Raw genomic sequence first — 17075 nt, forward strand, 5'->3', positions numbered from 1 at the left:
AAAGAATTTTTAAAAACACTGAGCGGTATATAAATGCTTTTAAATAAATAAATAAAATGCATGCACATCTACAAGTAACGGAGTTAGAATCCAGAGAGATGTTAGGGGGCGCTTATAAACCTTCAAATGCAAAAAGGGGAAAACCAACATTTCACAGACAAAAACTAGAGCGTGCTTACAGGACCCGGGATCACGTAGCTCATCTGGGGAAATTTTAGTCAGGGTGCCACACCCTAAAGAATATCACCAGGCAGCACATAGGAGCATGGGAAGCTGTCTTATACTGAGTCAGACTCATTGGTCCATCTAACTCAGCATTGTCTACACTGACTGGCAGGGGCTCTCCAGGGTTTCAGACTGGGGAGATTCCCAGCCCTACCTGGAGATGCCATTGGGGCTAGAACCTGGGACCTTCCACATGCAAAGCAGATGCTCTACAACTAAGCTATGGCCCTTCCTCAAGCTGACAGTGGGCATTTTTCCGCCACTGCCCCTGCCCTCTGGGATGCCCCTTCCTTTTGCCATGCATGAAACATCCTCCACCCGTCACAAAATGCATATGCTGGAGTAAAGTGTCCATAGACTACCGAAGACCTTAATAATAATAATAATAATAAATTTTATTTAGTTAGTCGCCTATCTGTCCAAGTTAACGGACACTCTAGGCGACTTACAACAACCAGGATAAAATACAATATACAATCAAAAAGTACAAAAATAATCCAAATATCAATTAATACATTATAAAAGCTCATCCACCCCAAGGATTCTGTAGGCCTGCCTGAATAGCCAGGTTTTTAAGGCTCGGCGAAAACCCATTAGGGAGGAGGCATGTCGGAGACCGAAAGGGAGAGAGTTCCAGAGAGTGGGGGCCACAACCGAGAATGCCCTCTCTCTGGTCCGCACCAGCCTAGCTGTTCTGACTGGTGGGACCGAGAGAAGGTCCTGTGTGGCTTCCCCTTTCAACAAGCCTTTTAAGTAGAGACCTTATCCCAGTGTGCGTCTGTGTTGGAATTAATTTTGTAGATGTTTTTAAAGCTTTTTTTTAAAGGATGTTTTCGAAGATGTTTTATTTTAAGATGTTTTTGGAGATGGTTTGTTTTAATATGTTTTTAAAGATGTTTTGTTTTAATGTTTTTAAAGATGTTTTGTTTTTAATATGTGTATATTAGGCAAAATTGCATACAAGCATGTATTGGGAGAAATTCACACTAAAATGCTGATTGATTTTCATGAGGACTTTAAACTTTTTTTTAAAAAATTGCATACTGATGTGGAACTGTGGACAACTGAACTGAAGATTGTAAAAATGAGAAACTGCAGCAGACAGATTTGCCCATCCCTAATGTTAAGGTAGAATTTCCACACACTCACACACACACGCACACATGACATGAGAGTTTTCTATGTGGAGAGTTTTCATTTGGGGGGGGTATACGGAAACATGCAATCATGAATCCCCACCTACTGTCTGAAGCAGGACAAGCCCTGACAGAGGATCACCACCTCAGCTGAGAACTAGCCCTTAAGCATGCTTAATTCTCCACTGGATTATGGGTCTGTAAGGGCCAGGATTCACAGGCCCAAAGCCACTGGGATGGGCTGACATTTGTGCTGAGAACAGGGCAATACCTGCCAGCAAGTCTTCCAGATTTCTTTTATGATCATATGGGCCAGAGACTTGATTTTCTTTTTAAGAGTAAAAACGTGGGCTCAGGCCAAACAAACAGAAGTCACAAGGTCCTAGTTCAGCAATCTGAATTCAACTGAAAAATGAACAAAACTCTCTGTACTTCAAGCTGACAGCTTTAAAACTTTAGATCCTCAATAACCCAAAAGCTTTTTTAAAAAACCCTTTCCTTTAAGATAAGTGCAAATGTTGCAGGGCCACAACTGAGAAACGTCTATATCTGTCGAAAACAATGCTGAATTTATTGAGACGTGGCTCCCCTTTTCCTACTGAAAGGAAAGTCAGGGCAGTCAATCGTTTGCCCTTTTAGACAGTGAAAGGCTGGGCGACCCCAAATTTAACCTTAACTCGACCTCGCTTTCACCGACTGTGGCCCATAACCTTCACTAGGCAGACCGGCTATCCTCTGAAGCTGTTGACCATTTCACCCGCAGCTGATCATCCTGCAGCAAATGTCAGTAGGAAGTGAGAACGGGCCAAAGAGCCTGGAACGCTAAACCCTTCTCCCTTCCGAGAGGTTGTTGGTCTGGAGGATTGCCGTGCTAGCCCATTCTGCTGTGCTGCATTTTCCCGGAAGTTTCGTTCCCCTCCCTTGTTGGAAAACATGAGGCTTTCACTGAAAGGGTGGCTGGATCAGGCATGGGAGACAGGGACAGGAGAGAACAACTCCATTCGGATTTTAATATGAGCCTACCTAATTTGCACTTTCTGAAACAATATGCAAACCAAACCACAGCTATCCTTCAAAATGCACAGTTCAAGTTTTGTGATGTGTTGGAAAAAAGCATATAATAGGGGAAAGTGTGTATACAGATGCATATATTAGTGAAAATAACATATAAACAATGCATTATGTTAGGGAAAATTGCTTGCAAAAATGTGTACATCAAGCACAATTGCATTTAAAAATTGGGATATATGGAGAAACGTGCACTAGAATGCTGACGAATATTCATGAGGACTTTTCTTAAAAAAAATTGCAAATTGATGCAGAAATGTGGAGAGCTGCCCTTAAAAACTGAAATTGACGGATTGGTCCATCCCTAATGGGAGAAAGAGCACTTTCTGATCACTAGAGACAGCACAGTAGGGTAGTCAGGAGCTTGGGCAAACCAGATTGTTTTTGAGAAAGTCTGGTTCCTATTCATAAGTGTTGTGAACAGGGGCCAACACAACATAAGGCCTCCGTTTCACATAGTATTTTATGGAGAGATTTGGTGCGACACAGAAGTGTCTTAGGGATAAAACAAATGGAGCAACAAAGGACCGCCTCTCCCCGTATGAACCAACCCAGACCCTGTGTTTGTCATCAGAGGCCCTTCTTCATGTGTCCCCTCCACAGGAGGCTTGGAGGGTGGCAACACAAGGATGGGCCTTTTTGGTAGTGGCCCTGCAGCTGTGGAATGCTCTCCCTAGAGAGGCATGCCTGGCACCATCTTTATCCATCTTTAGTCACCAGGCAAACACCTTCCTCTTCTCCCAGGTCTTTGCTCCCTTATGTGTGGCATCACAGACATTTTTTTTATTTGATGGGTTTTTAACTTTTTGTTGACTATTATATATGACTGTCTGGTTTTTAATGTATTGATGAGTTTTAGATTTTATTGATTGTGTGTGTATGTTTTTATCCAGTTTTCAATGTAAGTTGCTTTGGGTTACTTCAGTGAGAACAGTGTTTAATATATGCAATAAATAATAACAGCAACCACAATGCAGAACTTTTCTTTATACTCTGTTGTAACCTTTGCACAGGGTGTATAACACAGAATGTATTCCACAGACGTCATTATTTCTCTTTACATTGGTATGTTTGTAAACAGCCATTGTTCTTCCTCTTTATTAAAAAATAATATATATTTACCAAAAAAGAAAACAAAGACTCATGGGTTTGTACACGTAGGAACGCTTCTAGTTAAGAGGACAGGAGAGGTGAGGGGGATTTGGGGGGGCAGGGAGAGGAATGTCAAGATGACAAATCGCCCCAGAAAAGGTTGAAGAAAGTGGAAAACATTTGAACTTGAGGGGGAAGAAAGATTAGAAAAGAGCAGATTGAGAGGCAAGGCATAGCATTGTATGATTTTGTCAAATCGCTTTGAGACTTTTCATTGTATAAAGCAACTGATAAATTTTAATAAATAAATAATAAGGATCCAGTACCTTTCTTCTTCAGAAATGATCTTCTAGTTGCAAGTGGACTTTGGCGGACTCTGGGGTTCTGTAGAAACTTCACCGCTGTTGCAATCTACTTTGCAGTCAGGGAAGGGGAAAGGGGGGGGGGAAACAGAAGAGGTTTTTTTAAAAAGTTGGGGGCGATCAGATCTCGAACAACAAATTATTTATTTTATTTCTTTATTATTAAATTTTTATCCCGTCCTTCCTCTTAAAGGGAGCCAAGGGTGGCAAACAAATGATAAACCACTAAAAGCATCTTAAGAACAAAACATCTTTTTAAAAAAATCTTTAAAAAACAGTGCTAATACAGACACAGATTGCATACAAAACATCAAAAGCCAGTACAAAGTGGTCAAATAGAGAGAAAGCATTTGAAGCTGGATGAAATATCACAGATCATTCCGAATCAGGCATCCTCCAGATGTTGCTGGTTGAACTCCCAACTCCCATCATCCCTGACCACTGGCTGATGCTGGCAGAGGATGATGGGAGCTGTAGTCCAAAATGCCTGGAGGGCACCAAGTTAGGGAAGGCCTGTTCCCCAACATCAACAATATGACTTAGATCCAGGGCAGTTAAGAAGGGGCGCATGCTACACAGAGATTGCCCTCTGCCCAGCACCGCTTGGTCCCCAGTAAGGTTTTGTTTGGTGCCTACGCCCAGGGGTGTAGTTGTCCAAGATCTCAGGGGGTCAGTCCCACTACTTTTTTGGGAGCAGGGGCCCAATGTCTCCAGCATCCTACAAACCAATGAGCTTGAAAAGGTAGTGTGTCAGTCACCGCAAAGAGTCTTCTAACATGCTTCCATGTCCTTTCCCGCTGATTGGAGCTGATCAAAGTAAAAGGAGGTGAGTCAGCCACTGAGAAGACTCTTTTCAATAGCTAATTGGCTCCTATGTCTATTGTTGTGGGGGAAGGCATTAGCAAGGATCTCATTCTCAATCCAGGAGCAAAAAAGGGTGTATGTGGCTGTGACTATCATGAACTTCTGAATTTGCCACTACACTACTGCCTACGCCCATCTTAGGATAAATGAAAGAACAACTTCTTCACACTTTTTTTGAGATCTCATGGGTGCAAAGGTAAGCCTGAAAAAAAAAATGAATTCAAGAAAAGGGGAGATCAGAAGCGTTGGTTGTACGTGGCACTTCAGAGGGCAGTTCTCTGCCCCTCAAGAATCTTACCCTCTAGAAACCAGCACAAGGCAGGCAACAGAAGACGAGAGAGAGCAGAGTAAATGGGATTGTTTGGGTTTTGGTGTTTTGTGCATTTAACTCCCAAGATGAGAATTCTCCATATGTTATGATCTAACGCAGCCGCAGTCAGAGGCCAGGGTTTGCATTGCGTTTCATTGCATTGATTCATCGCTTTTTTCCCCACAAGAAATGACCCAAAGTGATACAAACATTAAAACATGACATGACATGGACTGCCTTCAAGTCAATTCCGACTTACGGCGACCCTATGAATAGGGATTTCATGGTAAGCGGTATTCAGAGGGGGTTCACCATTGCCTCCCTCTGAGGCTGAGAGGCAGTGACTGGCCCAAGGTCACCCAGTGAGCTTCGTGGCTGTATGGGGATTCGAACCCTGGTCTCCCAGGTCATAGGCCAACACCTTAACCACTACGCCACACTCGCTCTCCCTCTATAAATACTGTAAAACATCATAAAAACAGACTTTAAAATATATATAAAACAAAACATTTTTAAAAATATGTTAAAACCTTAAAACCAAGTATAAAAATCAGAATAGGGGGAGAGGAGAGAAACATACATAATATATATTAAAAGGCAGGTCTAACTCAACCCATCCCATGAAAAGATAAGCAAGAAAGCGGTCACAAATATACCCAATACCCTCCAAATTAAAGGCCAAAAGCCTTCGTGAAACTTTTTTGCCTGGCTCCTAAAAACAGATAATGATGGTGCCAGGCATGCCTCACTGAAGAGAGCATTCCACAAGTGGCAAGGGATTATGGGAGTTGGAGTCCAGCAACACCCATAGGGCCACAAGTTAGCAGCCCCTGGGTTTTAAAATATTATGATGGCCTTCAGAATGCTGTTGGGACTCCAACTCCCATTAGCCCTAGCCAGATAGCCATATGACAGGGATGATGGGAGTTGTAGTCCAGGAACATCTATCTGAAAATGGAAATGGACTGCCTTCAAGTTGATTCCGACTTATGGCGACCCTATGAATAGGGTTTTCATGATAAGCGGTATTCAGAGGGGGTTTACCCAGAGCTTGGAAAAGTTACTTTTTTGAGCTACAGCACCCATCAGCCCAATCCAGTGGCCATGCTGGCTGGGACTGATGGGAGTTGTAGTTCAAAAAAAGTAACTTTTCCAAGCTACCATTGCTTTCTTCTGAGGCTGAGAGGCAGTGACTGGCCCAAGGTCACCCGGTGAGCTTCATGGCTGTGTGGGGATTCGAACCCTGGTCTTCCAGGTCATAGCCCAACACTCTAACCACTATACCACACTGGCTCTCACATCTATCTGAAGGGCACCCTATTAGCTATCCCTGATTCCCCCCCCCCTTCCTCTGGCTCCTTCCTGCAGAACTGTAGCATTATGATTGAAAACATGTTACAGGGCAAGCAAAAAACCAACAACAAGATATGGAAAATGCAACAATTCCAAATCCAAATCTGTTTCATTTTCCTTTTGAAGTTCATCTACGCGGATTTTTCATGCAACAATTGAATTTCTTTACAATGTGAGGCTACCGATTAAAGAATCGGAATACTGTAGAATAGTTCCGTGGCTGTCTGCTAGGTAGCTACTGACGGTTGGCCTCAGTGCCCACCTTGCAACCCCCAACACCATGCTTCACAGGCAACACAGAAAAATTAACACTGCACTGAGAAAAATGTATGTGAATTACTCTGGATACTCAAAGCAGACTGTGTAAAAGTTTAGATTCCAGCCTGTATTTGATTAATTAACGTGCTGTGCTTGAAGAATTTTAGCTGCTGCTAGTCTTAAATTAGCATTTTTAAATGAGTGGCAACTGTAATTGTTATTTTTATGCGTCTAAAACTTTACAGAAGCCACCTTATCAGGGTGGTGTGTCCTGAAAGGCGGATTATAAATCTTTGAATGAATGAATGAAATTATTTTTTGAGACCTAATCCCTCCAGCAGGAGTAACACAGGAGGTATGAAGCTGTCTATATTTCTGCTCTGATTTTAAAGCACAATCATGGTAGGACAACCATCCCACAATAATCCAGTTCTCAAACTGATGAACTAAAATGGCTGAGAAATGTAATTATCTCTTGGGGAACAAAATAATGGGGGGAAGTCATGACTTTTTTTACTTGTAACTGTGGCCCCATTTGCATTTCACAATAAACTATGGTGTAAAAAGAAACAATGGTTCAACGTGAATGAGCAGCATGTTGGGGCACTCGCTGCTCTCAAAAGTTCTCACTCTGCTCCTCTCTCTACAATTTTGGCACTGTAGAATGGGACAGAGCTTCCGTTGAGATGGTATCTGCTGGAGGCTCTCTCCTGCACAGTGCAGCGATCGATGGGATTTATAAGGGGTGAGAAGACCCTTTAGGTATCTTTGAGCCAAAAAGAAAGAAAAAAGGAAGGGGGGAAGATTGGAATCTGCAGAGTTGGAAGAATCTAAGTCTATGTGCCTTTTGGGGGTGGGGATAGGAGGAGAACCCAACCGAAATCTATTGCTACGAGTCAAGTGAGTGCCTCCCTGCACCTGGTTTTCAAATATATATAAAAAATCAGGTCAAAAAGCAGAGTTTCGATGGGTTATAATGGCCCTTTTGATGTAATCTTTGGTGCATTCCATCAACGTCGTGTATGTGTGTGTACAAGTGTGTGTGTGTATATTCCCCCCATCCCTTTTAAATTGCCTCTCTTATTTCTTTAAATGCATTAATCAGAGTAGTGTAGGCAAAACTGATCCATCGGACAATGCAATAAACATGAATTATCATCTATCCAACATGCATAATGGCTTAAAAAAACATAATAGCAGGTGTAGTTTAAATGATTAGTTATTACACCTGCGGTGGGTCTGATTCAATTGGGGAAAATCATCTTTAATAGGTTAAAAGGTTTAGATCACCCGGCTTCCCCCTTAAAGTGGCTGTAGAGAGGGCATGATGGAGTATGCTGTCATTACTAATTCATTTAAGAAAAGCAAAAGGGGATAAAGAACAGCATAAATGAGCCAATCCAATTTAGACATCAGGTAAGCCAGGAAAACACCTTTTTAAAAAGCATGATAAATGAATTTGGGAGGGAGATGAAATTCATATATATATATATATATATATATATATATATATACACTTTTTAAATTTTTAACGGGAAATTTTACCAAGTCCCAGCATACTCTCGAGAGTTTGAGGAAAAGGGGAGGAGGGTAAGAGGCCAAAGAGGAGGAAAATCCACTTTTAAAATTTAGCGTTCCATCATTCCAAATCATAAAATAATACACAGCCTGCCCACCTCTTCCCCGACACATAAACGGCCACTTTGGTCGTGTTTACGCCCCTCTTGAACTGCATCTCTGGAATTGCCGGCGGTAGGGAAATTGCACATTTAAACAGCCCAGGTATCGCTGCACCAGATGCAAAAAAGGATAAACAGCGCAAATTAATAACTGCACGGGTGGAGGTGAAAAATGTGCTGAACAAGAAGGATGTCTGAATAAGCAGATGCGGAGACGTTGACAACTTATCAAAAGCTACTTTGCTTTTTATATTAGTCACTTGTTCGTTTTTGGAACTCTTTCGACAGGATTCACTTTGCTGCTGGGGAAACAGCAAGGGCCATTGCCAGAATGCTAAGAACATAATGCAAGGGCGTAAGAGTCCTGCGGCTGGATCAGGCCAATGGCCCATCAAGTCCAGCTTCCTGTGCTCACAGTGGTGGCCATCCAAATGCCCCAGTGGGAATTCCGCAAGCAGGACCTGAGCACAACAGCCCTCTCCCCTCCTGCAACTGGCATTCAGAGGCACACTGCTGGTGTAGGCAGAACATAGTCACCGTGGCTAGCATCTGTTTAGAGTCTTATCCTCCCGGAATTTGTCAACTCCTCTTTTAAACCTTCCCAAGTTGGTGGCCATCACTACAACTGGTGATAGTGAATCCCCTAGTTTAACTATGCCCTGTGTGAAGAAGTCCTTTCTTTTGTGTGTCCTGACTCTTCCAAGAGTCAGCTTCGCTGGATGGCCCTGAGTTCTAGCATCATGAGAGAGGGAGAGAAAAATGTCTCTCTGTCCACTTCCTTTACAACATCCATAACTGTATACACCTCTAGCATGTCCCAGTAGCAGACATTCAAAATCTCTTTAGATCTTTAGCTTTTAAAGCTTTTTAAAGAAAAATACGTTTTTAAAGATGTTTTGTTTTAATATATTTTAAAGTCTATTTTATGGATGTTTTAGAGTGTTTCTGTTGCCGCCCTGGGCTCCTCCTGGGAGGAAGGGTGGGATATAAATTTAACAGATTGGATGGGGGGGGCACAGAGAAGGAAGGAGATAGATAGATTAGATAGATAGACAGACAGACAGATGAGTTTTCTCAAACTGAATCTCAAGACTCACTGCATTGAGTACAATGTCGTTTTGGAGATGGTGATCAATGAAGTGGGGGCGGTGCCATCCAACAATAATGACGGGTGGAAGATTCAGGATAAACCAAAGAAAGTTTGGGGAAGGGCCGTACCTCAGTGGCAGAGCACCTGCTTTGCATGCAGCAGGTCCCAAGTTCAATCCGCAGCTAGCGTCTCCAGACAGGGCTGGGAGAGACTCCCTGCCTGAAACCCTGGAGAGCGGCTGCCAGGCACTGTAGACAACACTGAGCTAGACTGGCCCAGTATAAGGCAGCTTCCTATTTAAATAATTTCTTTATTTAGAACCTCAAGGACTAGAACCTTATTTTAGTTTGGGGAAGGGTCGTAGCTCAGTGGCAGAGAGCGCCTGCTTTGCAAGCACAAGGATCCAGGTTCAACCCCCGGCAGCATCTCCAGGTAAGGCTGAGAGAGACTCCCTTTCTGAAATCCTTGGGAGAGCCGCTGCCAGTCAGTGCAGACAATACCGAGCTAGATGTGTCTCAGTAAAAGGCTTGTTTGTGGCTTAACCACGAGCTTTAAGAGAGCTTAACCTCAAAGACAATACGCTAAGCTCAGTGCAGTGGTAAAGAGGCCCAGGGAGGAGTAACAGGGCTGCAAGCCTCTTTCTTGAAGCCCGCACATTTGCACAGCCATGCTAAGCCACAGCAAGATTGCGTTGTGCGATCCAACAGACACACACACACACACATAGCCTTCCTTCTAAGGTTGTACAGAAAGACCTGACATGCTGCTGGTTTTGCTAAGCAAACTCCTTGCAGCAGTGTACAACCTCTGCTGCAAAAAAGCCACGTGTACTAGATAAAATCAACGGGGAGTGCAGTCTTCCCAGCGTAGCTTTTGCTACTCACACAGACAGACATATGCAAGAGGGTGGGGTTGTTGCTTTTTTTTGTATGTGTATGTGTTTTAAATGGTGTACAGACTGCAAAGGAGGAGGACGCAGTGGGCAAAAATCTACTTTTCAATAAAGCCATTCTATCAAAAAATGAAATCGCTCCATTAACGAGAGCTAAATTATTTAAAGGGCCTGCTCCATCATCTGTCTCATCTTTTTGCTAAAGGTCTATTGATTGAAAATGACATTACAAAATTATAGCTAAGAAAGTAAGATTCTCTCTCTCTCTTGCACACACACGCACACAAACACATCTTCGCAGAGATAACTTTTGGTTGCTACAACTTCATCGAGCATGTGTGCGTGCGCTTTGCGCACACCATGGACTGCGAAAAAGACAAATAATTGGGTGTTAGAATAAATTAAACCAGAACTATCACTAGAAGCTAATATGATGAAACTGAGGTTCTCATACTTTGGACACATCATGAGAAGACATGACTCACTAGAAAAGACAATCATGCTGGGAAAAACAGAAGCGAGCAAAAAAAGAGGAAGCCAAACAAGAGATGGATCGATTCCATAAAGGAAGCCACAGACCCGAACTTACAAGATCTGAACAGGGAGGTTTATAACAGATGCTCTTGGAGGTCACTGATTCATAGGGTCGCCATAAGTTGAAATCAACTTGAAGGCACATAACAACAATGCACAATCATCAAGTTTCTAGGCATCAGGAATAGTGGGAACTTTGGTGTGTTTCCTGCCCCCACACTCCAAGCCCTTTATTTATTCTTGTTTGGGGAAAATGTATTATTCCACAGTAATAACCACCACTCAATTTATCTTGTCCTTCCTCTGTGATTAGGCAGTGTGTGATCTCATTCCTGCACCCCTCTCCACCACAATTATTCACACAACAGCCTTGTCAGGTAGATTACAAGCTGCATGTGTGTGTGTGACTGGCCCAAGGTCACCTAGTGAGCTTTGCAAGGGGTGTAGGGTGGGATTTGAACCTAGCTCTCCTCAGTCCTAGCCTAACAATCTAGCCACTGCTTCATAATGGCTCTCCTTGTTTTATTTATATATTTATAACATTTATATCCCGCGATTCCTCCCAGAAGGAGCACGGAGCTCAGTGACTAAGATCATAAGAACATCAGAAAAGCCTGGCTGCCAGATCAGGCCAAAGGGTCATCTAGTTTAGCATCCTGTTCTCACAGTGGCCAACTGGATGCCCATTTTGGGAAGCCTGCAAGTAGGGAATAAGCACAAGAGCAATTGGCACTGGACACATTCATCTCTTTATGGCATATGTGGAGGAAAAGAAGAAAAAAACTTGTATTGATGTTTTGTATTAAAAACATGGTGGTATTAACTAAAAATAAACCATTTTTACTGATTTTGCACTGTCATTGTTTTAAATTTGTTATGGTTTGTTTTTATGTACTTGAGACTTTTTTTACAGGATAAAGTTACTGATAAATGAAATAACAAACAAACAACTTGTCATCACCAACTCTGGCCAATGTGACTCATCCATTGGTAACCTCAAGGCTGGACTGTTGTAATGTGCTCTATGCGGGGTAGACAGCTGGTGACCATTTGAACTGGGAGGGCGGAAAGCAGGAAGCCCAACGGGAGGCAGAGTTAGAGCCAAAGTCGCCTCTAAGCAGGGCACAAGAAACTCAATACAATGAAAATAAAAATCAGTTGAAACTCTAAAATCAGAGTTCAGCTAAAATGCCTGCTGGAATTAAAACAAATGCCTTCAGGAGGGGCTGGAAGTTCAACAGGGAAAGAGCCTGTCTGACCTCAAGTGGAAAGGAGTTCCTTAAAACTGAGACCACAATACTGAACTGGTGCATTCGAGCCATGGGGGACCGCTAAGAACGATCAGGCAGCAATATAAGGGATCAGGTGATCTTTGAGATATCCTGGACTCAAATTGTTAAGGGCCTTGTAGAACTATACAAGAGCCTTGAACCTGTTCTGGTAGTGTATGGGCAGCCAGTGCAAGCTTTTGAGCAGAGCTTGGAAAAGTTACTTTTTTGAATTACAACTCCCATCAGCTCCAGCCAACATGGCCACTGGATTGGGTTGATGGGAGTTGTAGTTCAAAAAAGTAACTTTTCCAAGCTCTGCTTTTGAGCCTCCGAGGGACATGTTGGCGATAGCTTGTCCCTATCAACAATCTGGAGCCTGCAGACGTTGCAACAAAGCTCTCAGCAGTTTAAAGTATCCACTTCAAAATGTGAGTTTAGAGATAATACATGTCATACACGTAATACATGTCATAAAAACAAGTGTTTAGATGCAAATTTTCATGTGGATTTCTTTCAAAAAAAAATGCAGAAACAGGACACAGTGATGGGAGGACACATGTGGAAAGTTACATTTACTGGAAACAGACTAACTCATCCATCTCTATTGAAAATAAGCATCTGACTGAAGATGAAACTCTTGCTTAAGAAGCCCCTGAAATCTGGCATCAGGATGAAGAAAGAAGAAAACCCACCCTCCCTTTTTAGAGAAAGGAAGAAAGAAAATGCTGTGTTTTAAGAAGACTGGGGGTGGGGAGGAATATCCATACTCTTGTCAGGACCAGCTTGACAAATATGGTCATCAGTGGCACAAGGAAGTCGTTGCAAAGCGGCTGTTAATCAGGGAAACACATCGCAGAACGCTGATGCTAGCACTCGTGAAAAAATGCAAGAGGCTAATTATGAAGCGATATATCTCGCTAAAGAGGCACCGTTCCTGGAGATTCCAGATCAAGCTCTCAAAGAGCTGGGATCTTTGGTTGGACACACACACACACACACACACACAAAGAGAGAGAGAGAGAGAGAGAGAGAGAGATCAGCTCAAATAATCCTGCAAACTCACCTCATAGGAACCTGTTTTACACTCAGTCAGACCATTGGTCTGTCTTGCTCAGTGCTGTTTACACCAACTGGCAGCAGCTCTCCAGCATTTCAGGCAGGGAGTCTCTCCCAGCCCTACTGAACATGTCATGGATTGAAACTGGGACCTTACTGCATACAAAGCAGGTGGTCTACCACTGCACTACATCCTTTCCCTAAAAATAAGTTAAGATCCTAGTCCTCATTGTTTTAAATCAGTGGTTCTCAACATTTTTTGGGCCATGGACCCCTCTGAGAATCTGATGAAAGCTATGGATCCCCATAAATAAATACATAAAAAGTATTTTATTGCATTGGAAATTGACCTTTTTTTGTACCTGGTTCACAGAACAACTGAAGTCTATCAGTCCATGGACCACAGGCTAAGAACCATAAAGGGCTGATTTCAATAAGATCATAGAAAGCTACCTTATACCAAGTCAGACCATTGGTCCATCTAGTTCAGCACTGTCCACACTGACTGCCAGTGATTCTCCAAGGTTTCAGGCATGGATATCCGCCAGTTCTACCTGGTGATACCAGGGATAGGACCTGGGACCTTCTGCATGGAAATCTGTAGCCTTCCCCTACAAATAAGGTAAGATTCTAGCCCTCAATGTTCTGGATAAAGGGCAGATTTCAACAGGATTATGAGAAGCTGATTATGGAAACAAAGCCCTATGAGGAGAGACTGAAAGAACTGGGCATGTTTAGCCTGGAGAAGAGAAGACTGAGGGGAGATATGATGGCACTCTTCAAGTACATGAAAGGTTGTCACATAGAGGAGGGCTGGGGTCTCTTCTCGATCGTCCCAGAGTGCAGGACACAGAATAATGGGCTCAAGTTGCAGGAAGCCAGGTTTCGACTGAACATCAGGAAAAACTTCCTAACCGTATGACAATGGAACCAATTACCTAGAGAGGTGGTGGGCTCTCCGACACTGGAGTCATTCAAGAGGCAGTTGGACAGCCATCTATTGGGAATGCTTTGATTTGGATTCCTGCATTGAGCAGGGGGTTGGACTTGATGTCCTTATAGGCCCCTTCCACCTCTACTATTCTACAATTCTATGATCTATGGTTCTAAACTCTTCTACCAAGTCAGTATTCCCTACAGTGGCTGACAGCAACTCTCCAGGGTTTTAGGCATGGGATGTTTCCCAGCTCTACCTAGAGACGCTGGGGATTGAACCTGGGAGCTTCTGCATGCAAAGCAGATGGTCTGCCACAGAGCTAAGCCTCCCTCCTCTCCCCCTCCCAAGAAAGGGAACTCCTGGGATTTGAACCTATACTGCAAAGTTGTGGATTGATTCCATAAAGGAAGCCACAGAGCTGAACTTACAAGATCTGAACAGGGTGGTTCATGACAGATGCTATTGGAGGTCGCTGATTCATAGGGTCGCCATAAGTTGTAGTCGACTTGAAGGCACATAACAACAACAACAAAAAACCCTCAGCTATACAATTCCCCCATTTCAGGGGTCCCAATATTTTTCAAATATTTGTTATTTTAAACCAAGAAGATGAGTGGAAAGCAAGAGTAGTTATTCATTCTTTTCCCCCCTCTTCTTCCAGCTGCACAGTGATGTCTTCCTAACTAAACGAAACTTTCCGTAAACCACAGTTGATACTAGCATTTGATGTACATTTTGCATAGCTATTGTTGTGTGGTATTAGCCAGGCGTACTTAAATCCCTGCCTGAGTTGTCAGCTTGGTTGTCTGCATGACAGACAGAGTCAGGTGTCCCACTTGGCAGCAGCAACAACAACAAAAATCTAAGATGCTGGTTGCCACTGACTTCTCACAACCTCCAAGCGAGGTGGTAAAACGCATCAACTCGATCACTGTGTGCCGCCTCAATCACTTCGACATGTGGAACTCGCACTTCTGCAAGTGCCACACAGCGTCCGTTCCATGTTTGTAAGGAATAATTCCTCCAGTATGGCAGCCCCTGTACTTTGGGGACTCCCTGCCTATTGACATTAGGCAGGCACCATTGGTGCTGCTGCTTTTTTTTTAAAAGCCTGCTGAATATTTTTTCTGTTTCGGCAGGACTATGCAGAAGCGTGATTTGGTTACGTCTGTTTTTAAATTTGTTTCAGCTGTTTTATTGTGTTTTAATTGCTTTTAGATGTTTTTAACAGTTTTTAAATGTTTTAAATATGATTTTATTTTATTTTTAATTGCATTTTTGTTTGCTGGTTTGTTGCCCTGGGCGCCTCTGGGAGGAAGGGAGGGATATAAATGTAATTAATAAATAGATAGAAAGATGGACAGGTGTACCTGGACGGTGCCATTTCAGACTGGGGGGTATGGGAAGGGCTCCCCAACACAGAACTTCCCTACATATAAAAACCAAGAAGGCAGCTTGGGTAGAACTCTTCTCCTCAACATAATTGTCTACTATGTCAAGCACCTTGCCCATCACCACCACCAATATCCAATCATGTATAGTCCCACCTGGAATCTAAGTAGTATTGTCCAGGAACAGGTTAACCGTGTCCTCTGCTACATGGAAGGATTGGGCCTTAAAAGCAAAGGTATCCAATGAACTGCCCTCCAGATGTTGTCGGGACTACAACTCGCATCACCTCCAACCATTGGTCATGCTGGCCGGAGGTGATGGGAGTTGGAGTTCAGCAGCATCTGGAAGGCACCGCGTTTGACATAAATCAAACTTCCCACATTACAATGATAATGGCCACATTACAATGATATTCCCCACTCCCTCTCCAGCCCAGTTGTCAGTCCCTGAGAGAATCCTAGAATGTTGCGAGCTGAAAGGGACCTTAGAGGGCATCTATTCCAACCCCCTGCCCTGGTCAAGGCAGAAATCTTGCAGCTATGGCATTCCTGATAGGGTGGCCACCTAGCCTCTGCTTAAACCCCTGCAGCGAAAGAGAACTCACCACCACCTTCCCAAGGCAGGCTGTTCCACTGCTGAACAGCACTTACTGTTCCCTAATGTTTTGCTGAAATCTGCTCCCTTGTGATTTAAGAAAATACAAACATAAGAAGAGCCTGGCTGTCAGATCATGGCCCATCTAGTCCAGCAACTTGTTTCATAGCAGCCAACCAGATGCCCCCGGGATGCCTGCAAGCAGGTCCTGAGGGCAAAGAGCCACCCTCTCCCCCTCCTGAGGTTTCCAGCAACTGGTATTCAGAGGAAAACTGCCTCTGGAAGTGGAGGCAGAAGACAGCCATCAGGATTAGTAGCCATTGTTTTTTGCTGTGGGTCCTAATCCTGCCCTCTGGAGCTAGGAGCAAGAGACACAAGGTTTTCAAAACCACAAGCTAAGTGTAATTAGAAGAGGCGGGTTGGGGGTAAAAATGTAACCAGACAGACTATTCCTCTGGCCCCAAGGCCCCAGGTTCAAATCCCTAAGCAACCGTAAAGTTTATGGGGTAACCTTGGGCTGGTCTCTCTCGCTCGTTCTCCGCCTAACCTATCTCATAGGTTGTTGTGAGGATAAAGGGGAGGGATGAAAGGAGACCATGTATGCCCTGAGCTTATTAAAAGAAGGAGATTTTTAAAATAAGCCAAATAAAATTGGTGGGGCTGGTTTGCTGCCCTGCGCTCCCTCCTTTTGCAGGAAGGGTGAGATATAAAATAAATAAATAACTTTTAGCTGGGGAGTGGACTGAAAGTTAAGACTTTCTGTGTACTTTTAAAAACGTATCTTCCAGTATGTAGCTGTGACAGGGAATGAGACAGAAAACATTCAAGATGACCTATGTTTCTAACACTGTGGTAGACTTCACTTACCATCCTGAAAAAAGTTACCTTACACTTCCTTCAACATTCCAAAAACACAGAGTGTTTGGGAAATACATACATTTATTTAAATGTAATGGATTAAT

The 17075-nt window shown here is 43.3% G+C and overlaps 1 protein-coding gene across 1 annotated transcript in view; it reads right to left on the reverse strand.

Moving 5' to 3' along the window:
- The window catches only part of PEX14 (peroxisomal biogenesis factor 14), a 148425-nt gene that overhangs the window by 71016 nt on the left and 60334 nt on the right, over nt 1-17075 (reverse strand). The window contains exon 3 of the mRNA XM_061600574.1: nt 3848-3932. Coding sequence (XP_061456558.1) covers nt 3848-3932 — 85 coding nt within the window. The remainder of the gene's footprint in view (nt 1-3847; nt 3933-17075) is intronic.

This window comes from Rhineura floridana, chromosome 18 (assembly GCF_030035675.1).
Source record: "Rhineura floridana isolate rRhiFlo1 chromosome 18, rRhiFlo1.hap2, whole genome shotgun sequence".
NCBI lineage: Eukaryota > Metazoa > Chordata > Lepidosauria > Squamata > Rhineuridae > Rhineura > Rhineura floridana.